This window comes from Mus pahari, chromosome 9 (genome assembly GCF_900095145.1).
Source record: "Mus pahari chromosome 9, PAHARI_EIJ_v1.1, whole genome shotgun sequence".
NCBI lineage: Eukaryota > Metazoa > Chordata > Mammalia > Rodentia > Muridae > Mus > Mus pahari.
Genome location: NC_034598.1, coordinates 7,638,715 through 7,647,310, shown reverse-complemented (window position 1 = coordinate 7,647,310; position 8,596 = coordinate 7,638,715). Strand labels below are relative to the sequence as shown.

Here is an 8,596-nt window from a genome sequence, read left to right as displayed (position 1 = left end):
AAATAAATCTTAAAAAAAAAAAAAACAACAAAAAACAGTGTGCTGCCTGCAAGAAACTCACTTTTAACAACAAAGGTATACATAGACCAAAAACAAAAGGACAGAAAAAAAAAAAAAACTCTAAGCAAAGCAAGCAAGATTAACTATACTCAGATCTGACCAAACAGATCTCAAGCCAAATTAGTTAAAAGAGACAATGGTAATGCCATATTGATAAAAGGACTGTAACAGGTCCCCACACTTTAGCACAACTGACTCCATAATGGAAGTACCATTCAGGCCATAAAACTTAGCACGTAGACATCCCCATCTGCTGAAATGAAAAGGAAGACTGGTTAAACCCATGTCTGAGTAGTCTTCTCTTGTGGATACCCCACGACAGCGCTGAGTAGGTAGGGAATGGGGGTGGGGTGGGATGCATTTGAATGTGACCAGCAGACAATGCATTAAATTCTCAAATAACTCTTTTTTTTAAAATAAAAGGAATTATTTGATTTAAATGTGAAATGTCACCAACAGACTCACATGTTGATCATTTGGCCACCAGTTGCTGGTACTGCTTTGGAAAGTTGTTTTATGTTTGGGAAGCCCCTTAAGGTGGAAAACTTTTTGAGTCATAACCTAGTCTGCTTTTAGCCTGAGCTCTGTGCCTCCTGACCTGCTCAGATGTGAAGAAGTGGCAGCTGCACATGCTCGCTGTCTTAGACTGAGCACCACACTTCTGCTACTATCACAGACTGTGAGCCCAAGACTGTGAGCCAAGGTCAGTCTTTTCTCCCTTAAATTGCTCCTGTCAGATACTTGTCACAGTGATAAGAGGGCAACTATCAGGGGCATTGAGAAAACACAACTGTATATAATGTCAGAATGTCAGAGTACCCACTTCCATGAGTAAACACTACTGGACATAAAGTGAAAGATTTGCCCCAATGCCACAATGGTAGATCCTTTCAGTAGCTCATTGTCCCTGATAGATCAATCATCTAGACAAAAAATAAAATAAAATAAAATAAAATAAAATAAAATAAAATAAAATAAACATCCTTGATGACTAGACACAGAATCCTCCACAAAATCCTTGCAAATGATAATGTTCATATTGAGATCCTATCTCCATCTAGCCACAATGATTATTATCTTAAAAATGTAAATTCTGCTGGGTGTTAGAAGTGTGCCTGGGCGGCAGAGGCAGGGCAGACAGAGGCAGATCTCTGTGAGCTTCAGGCCAGCCTGGGCTACAAAGCAAGTTTCCAGGACAGACAGGGCCACAGAGAAACCCTGTCCCAAAAAACCAAAATAAAAAAATAAAATGCTGGGCATGGTGGCACACACCTTTAATCCCAGCACTCGGGAGGCAGAGGCAGGTGGATTTCTGAGTTCGAGGGCGGCCTGGTCTACAGAGTGAGTTCCAGGACAGCCATGGCTACACAGAGAAACCCTGTCTTAAAAAAGAAGAAGAAGAAGAAGAAGAAGAAGAAGGAAAAAAAAAACAGGAAAAAAATAAAATAAATAAATTCTGGCAAAGACTAGAGAAAAAGGAGTCTTTCTGTACAGTGCTGGCAGGGATGTAAATTTGCACAGTCACGTGGCAAATCTCAGAGTTTATGGCTGGTTCTCGGAGAGTTGGTGCTGGGTTCTCCCTTGATGCTCACGGGGCAGACACTCACCTGTAGTTTTTCCTGACTTGGGAGGCCCCACAATCATAATCCGCACAGGCATAGTGGCTTTGGGTTTGGGTTGCCGGATGTATTTGATGGGGTTCATCATAAATTTCTCTTTAGTTTGCTTACTAGATAAGAAATAGATGTAGTGACGGTGGATTACAGGGTTCAGCGGGTTCTCTGCACTCTCGACAGGTTTGATGGTCTCTCCTTCGCTTAGCTGCAGCACAATTGGATTCACAGTCAGATTTCATTTGTGAAGCATTTCCTTCAGCACATTTGAAACAATGTAAACTATGAAAACGTAAGCGTCTACACACCGTACAAAGCTCCCGACTGTAAGCATTAACAAGATAACTGTATACAAAGTGCAGGCTGTTCCACAGCATATGTGGTCTGCGCAAGGCTTCCTAGTTGGTTTTTAGCTTATGACGATTACCTTCCTAATTCCTTCCTAATGACTTGTGCTTATAATGGATGCTTCTGACAACGGGTATGAGACTGTTTCATTTATTTAGGAACTAATTTACCTCACAAACAGAAGCACTTCTGAAACCGTGTAGAGGCTTGTTTGTCCTCTCCTTTACTATTTGACTGCTGAAGTTCTTACTGCCCATGTGACTGTATATGGAGATAGGACCTAATAACGTCAAAAAATGTAAACGATAGGCCTGGGGTTCTCAGAACAGGAGGAAGAGGAGGCAGGAGTGGGCATACACAGAAAGTTCCACGTGAGGGCGCTGTGAGACGGTGGTAGATAAGGTGAGCGGCCTCAAGTACAGCTTGACCTAGGCTTCTTGCCCTTGGATACCACCCTGGCAATACCACCCTGGATGTGCCTTGCCTTGGAAGCTAAGCAGGGTTGAGCCTGGTTAGTACTTGGATGAGAGGCCTTTAGTAGTACTATGATGCTGGCTAACCTGCCCTGTTTGAAGTTTTGCTATAGTATTTGAAACAGGTAATACAGTAAGTCTTGCTGGGTTGTCTTTTAGGATAGACAAATGTATTCTGCATTTTTGTTCAGATGAAATCCTGTCACATCATTAATGGCAGCCATGAAATGTGAGACACCCACCAGCAGAGTTAGCCTGAGGTGTGGGTATGGGACGGGGTAGAGTGGGGAATTAACTCATGTTAGTTAGGTGTGATATCTTTTGATGGAGCCATCTTTCCCAGACATGGAAGAGTGGGTATGAGAGTGTCACGCTGCTTCCCTTTGAGAGTTATGGCAGAATGGGGATTTGGTCAACGATATCGTCAGCGCTGTCGTTCATCCTGACAGGAGTGACATCTCTGGCTGGGAGTAAATGTTAGGGGTACAAAGAAAGTCAGGTGGGGTTGACTGTTGGTACCGTATAGTATACTTCCCAGCAGAAGCAATGGTGGGGTTCAGATGACTCCATCTCAGCCCCCAAATATTAATGGATAGCACTATACAATATTTACAATTTTTCAAAATGACCACCCCTTCCTAAGCAACGTTCAAAAAGCGAGGGATAATGGCTTCCTGATGACTTTCTGACGTTACCTTTACAGGGTCCCAGTAGCCAAATGAGCTCATGTGTTTGTAGGTGAAGGAGAGCATTTTATGAGCGAGGTGTGGGGATACCGGGTAACACTTCTCAAAAATGCTCTCACGGTTTTCCACCAGGGGCTTCAATTTCATATTCATTACATATTGTACAATATGCACCTTCCTAGCTCCGTTGACCATAATTATTGGTATCAAAACCTTGTCGAATTCATCCTGATAAGAGAAAGTAGAAAGCTTGAATATTTAGTGTTTCTCAGTTACAGTATGTAGACACAGCAGGTGATCAAGCATGTAAGGCTATGTAAGCTTTATGAGGGGCTCCCCGTGGGAAAATAAACTCACACTGACCTTGGAGGGACCCATGTTGCTCTCCACCTGTGAATTTCATACCTTGTTAAGTGATGCTGCACACACACACACACACACACACACACACACACATGACACTGACCCTAATCACCCTCTTTGCATTCCCAAGTTGCTATTCTTTAAGTAGTGGTGACGGGAGGGACATAACCTGTATCAACTGGATATTATTTGTTTCTGTTTCAAATTTCTCCCCCAGCTCGTTTCTCAGGCGTTCCGTTGCATCAGCTTCCTGTTCCTCATCTTCTTCGCTCATCTCTTCCTCATCCTTTGGAAACTCTTCCTCAAGGATGTTCTCAATATCATCCTCGAAATCAGCATCTTCGTCACTAAACTCGTCTTCATCTCTAAAAGTGCCCTAAGGGAGAAAACAGCCCCTTTACTTGACTCACGTGACACTGTTGCATAGTAACTGGATCAGTTGGCAGGGCTGTACAGATGTGAGAGCTGACACCTGGACATTTAATGTCTTTAAGGAACTGAACTGGTGATGCTTCCACAAGCAAAGAGAAGGGATGCGAAATGCTACTTATGCCCAGCCAGAGTTGTCATGGTGTGTGTTTTTGATAGTCTTTAGAAATAATATCGAATGCAGCTCAGAGATTATAAAGTACTACCAGCTGCATTGCCAACTGGAACAAAATCTTTGAAATGGGGATTAGCTACCTCATAGGATAGGAACTGGGGGCGGGGCACTGGATAAGTTAGTACATGGAAGGCCATCAGCCCAAGACAGAACTCTCACATCAACATGCCTACACACACACACAGAGCGACAGCTAGACTTGTCAGTCTGACACAAGCTAGAGTCATTTGATAAGTAGGAACCTGAATATGCCCCTCTTGGGCCTGCAGAGGGGCATTGTCTTGATTGGGTGGGAGGGCCCAGCCCACTGCAGTGGTTCCCGGTGTATACAAAACCCAGACCGAGCAGTCCAGGAAGAGCAAGCCAGGAAGCGGCAGTCTTCCATCGGCTGTGGATCGAGTCCTGCCTCCAGGTTCCTGCCTTGAGTTCGCTCTACCTTCCTAGATGATGAATTACAAGCTCTAAGATGAAATAAACCCTTCCTTCCCAGGTTGCTTTTGGTCATGGCATTCTATCTCAGCAACAACAATTAACATAAAAAAACAATTTGTTTGTTACACTTACTGTGTGTTGTCTCCCTGTTGGTATTAGAGACTGACCTTATGGCCTGACACTAGGCAGGATTTTTGTTGTTCTAGGATTGAATTGAGGGCAGTTTACTCTTCTTTAGTAGTGCTTCTCCCATCCCCTGACGTCTCGCACATCAGTCTTCATGATAGGAGATACACACTCCAAACTTTATGACCTTAAGATACCTGCTTCTACCACAAAGAAGTAAGCTCATTCTCCCTCCTTTCCCCCTCTCCTTTCTTTTTTTCCTTCCCCTTTCTCTTCTCACCCCCCCTTTTCTTCCCTCTCTAACTTATCCCAATGGCCCAAAGAGTGATCAAAACCAGACACTGACAGTCAGAAGGAACCAGACAGGCAACGGTGAAGTTTTCAGATTCTAGGTGTTTGCACAGAGGGCAGCCTCTGTTAGAAGTACATCCTGGTCACTAAGATTCTAGCAAGAAGCCTACTGTTTTGTTGTTGATGTTTGTTTTCATTTTATTTTATTTTATTTTATTTTTCTGGAGCAACCAGGGAAAAGCAACTACAATCAGCATCACCAGAGAGTAAAGAAAACTTGAGAGAACAGAGTCAGGGAAAGCCATGCCAAATTCAATGCATGGATGCTTTCTCCAGGTATCCTGCTCACCCAGGACTATCAGAGGGCCTGAGTCCTCTGACACTCCCCATGCAGGAGGAGCATGGTCTTTATGCTTGGTCTCACAAGGTTAACTGTCTATTAAAACCAAAGTGCAAGATCTCTGAAGTCACTAAGATCATCCAGAACTTAGACTCATAATGTTTATCACTGAAGAACATACATCTCACATTACTCAGGATATTAGGGATTCAGAAACTGTGGCTCCTTCTCAAGAAAACAACAGTGACTCAATGCCTGTCCCATGTGCTACAGTCACTGATCAAGAGTTGGAAATCAGTTACCACAGCCTTGTAGGATAGAAATAGAAAATGTATACACCAAGCATGTGGAGAGTTTAGGATTAAGAATGATAATATTTGAAATGAAAAAAGTTTTTGAGTTCACTTAATAGTGAGATGGAGATAGCAGGAGGAGTGTTTGGTGGTTCTTGAGGATACATTAACAGAATTACTCAATTTAAAGGGGAATGGTGATTAAAAATTTATCAGAATCCAGGGACATATGAGATATGTGGGTAGACCTAAACAACTCTGTGGGGAAAGATAGCTACAGATTTAAAAATGTTTAGTAAGTCTCAAATTGAGTTAATACCAGGCAAATCATAGATAAGTACATTGTAATCAATTTTGGGAAAAATGATGCAACTGAGAGCAGGTACAACTGAGAGCAGGTGCAGCTAAGAGAGAGCAGGTGGAGCTGAGAGAGAGCAGCACTCAACGCGTTTCTTCATAGCGATGAATAATTGCCATAACTGAACTTTGCTGAAGGCCATCCTGTATGGAGGCAGCTGATCTGCTTAAAATACAAAGTCAAAAGTTAAAAGCAACAGGATTAAAGTTGTCTGTGGGGATGTCCCTGGCACTCAATTCAGTAGCAAATTAGCAGGTAGTGAGAGTCTCCTGGGCTCTCAGCTCAGTTAGCAGAACTGACAGCCGTACTGAATGTTTTTCACTCTGTAGATGATACTTTTAATCTTTTTGCTGATAGTCTATATGTGGCCCAGTCTGTTCCTCTGTTGTAAACTTGTGATACTTTTAGTTTTAATATGCCAGCAGGATCTCTGTTTTCACAATTGCAAAACATCATTCTTGCTTGAAAATAATCCTTTTATAATGGTCATATATGAGCCCATTCTGGCCTTCCTGGACCTTTAGCTGCAGGCAATGAACACATTGACAGAGCTCTAATAGGAGAGGCCTTTGTTTCAGATCCTGTTGCATTCGCTAGACGTGATCATGATAAATTTCATCTTTCTAGCCACACCTTAAGGCTCTGACATAAGGTTACTAAGGAGCAGGCAAGAATGATTATAAAACAATGCACTAACTACCTTACATTATCTCCAGTTCTGCATTTAGGAGTTAATCCATGAGGCCTTATGCCGAATCATATTTGGCAAATGAATGTAACTCATCATGTAGAATTTGGAAAATTGAAATATATACATGTTTGTATTGACACTCGTTCAGGATTCCTTTTTGCTTCTCTACATATGGGAGAAGCCTCTAGAAATGTAATTGATCATTGTTTACAAACCTTTAATTCTATGGAATTACCTAAAGTCTTTAAGACAGGTAATGGGCCAGCCTATACTGGCAACAATTTTATATCATACCAAAAATAAATAAATTTTACTAATTCCCTGTAAACTTAGTGTGAGTTCCTGTACACTTTTTAAACACGGCCTTCCCCTTCTTTCACTATTGAGATCATGGTGTTCTGCGTATATGCATGCGCGTGCGCGCACATACACACACACACACACACACACACACACACACACACACACATTATATTATATTCTACTTACATCTCCTTTCCTTTTTTTCTCTCTCTCCAAAATAAGTTCAGCTCTTCTTTTAGCTACCATATCCTCCTGTTGAGGAAACATTTACAGGTTTACAATGGACAAATATGATAAAATCACTTGTCATGTGTTAATGTACCTTTTCAAGATGGGGCTAAGGTGTGGTAGAAGGGTAGGGACCTCACTAGGAAAATATGTGACAGTGACTGACTCAGCACATCCTTGTCTTTCTAGGCTATCTCCCTCATAAGTGTTGAAAATGTTTGGAAATGTATTTTTCTTAGTGTGGACAGGTCTTTGAAAGCACAGCTGTATCTTTGTGGAAAGCATATATGTATACCTTGGAGGGGACATGCACAGGGAGGGTGATGTCCTGCTCTTTTCCGGGTCTGACATAGTGTCTGTTCAAACAGGGTTTTGGTGTTGCTTAGCTCAGGATTCCCCAAAGTTTAACTAATTACAGTATGCCTGACAGGCTGGCACTATCTTGGGCATTACAATATATTTCCTTTCATGTTCTTCTCAAAACACTACATCAAAGCAGTCAATGCCCCTATTTTAAGGGTGTGATAGTGGGGATCCAGAGAGAACTGTACAACAGCACCCAGGGTGGGACTCCCTGATAAGGAAAGCCAGAAGCACCTCGTGTAGCTGCCCCAGGGCTTATTACAGCTACTGGAGCTAAAAATGAAAAAGTGTAACATAAAAACAAAAAAACTAGGCCTTTAGGCCCAGGCTTGAGAATGTGACCTTTGTGACTCAATGCTCCTAGGCATGCTAATCATTAAACAGATATCGACATTCCTCCACCCACCTGCTTCCTGGGTTCAGGGAGTGTTTGTTCAAAAAAGGGTCACCCTGACCATTGCTGGAACCCGCTATGCAAATGTGCTATTGTTAGAAGCTCATAGAAACTGTCTTGAGAAATAACCACACAATTATCAAGTATTATTCCTTGTGACTTCTACTTCCTTGTGACTCTTAACTGGTATTTTTGGTATTTTCCAATAACACCCTCCGCACCCCCTTGAATTGTGTTTTTTTTTTCTTTAAATAACCCCTTCCCCAGTTACTCAGGGCTCCACAGTCCTCTACTCCTGGGTGGTGTATGACTGTGGGCCCCAGAGTGCGTCTGGAATAAAAGTCCTCTTGTGGTTTGTGAAAGGAAAAATTATATAAATTCAAAGTTTGGAAATGTAAAATTAAAAGAGTAAGTTTCAAAAAGTCAAAGACCCAGGGCTGGACACTAAAATACAAGCCCGGCCATAAGATAAAGAAAAGAATGCAGGAACTGGGCTATCAGGACTAACTCCACAGCTNTCTGGCAGGAAGGCATCCTCTTTGTTCACTGAGAATCATACATCAACCAGGTGACCAGCTGCCCCCAATAAACCTCAGGCCCTTTGGAATTTCCTGCCACCAACAGCCTTGG

General features: G+C 42.3%; 1 protein-coding gene across 1 annotated transcript in view; it reads right to left on the bottom strand.

Moving 5' to 3' along the window:
* The window catches only part of Ak9 (adenylate kinase 9), a 128,348-nt gene that overhangs the window by 24,705 nt on the left and 95,047 nt on the right, over positions 1-8,596 (bottom strand). Inside the window, exons 28-31 of the mRNA XM_029542577.1 lie at positions 7,168-7,233; positions 3,713-3,919; positions 3,190-3,408; positions 1,668-1,881 (exon numbers count right to left, since the gene is read on the bottom strand). Coding sequence (XP_029398437.1) covers positions 1,668-1,881; positions 3,190-3,408; positions 3,713-3,919; positions 7,168-7,233 — 706 coding nt within the window. The remainder of the gene's footprint in view (positions 1-1,667; positions 1,882-3,189; positions 3,409-3,712; positions 3,920-7,167; positions 7,234-8,596) is intronic.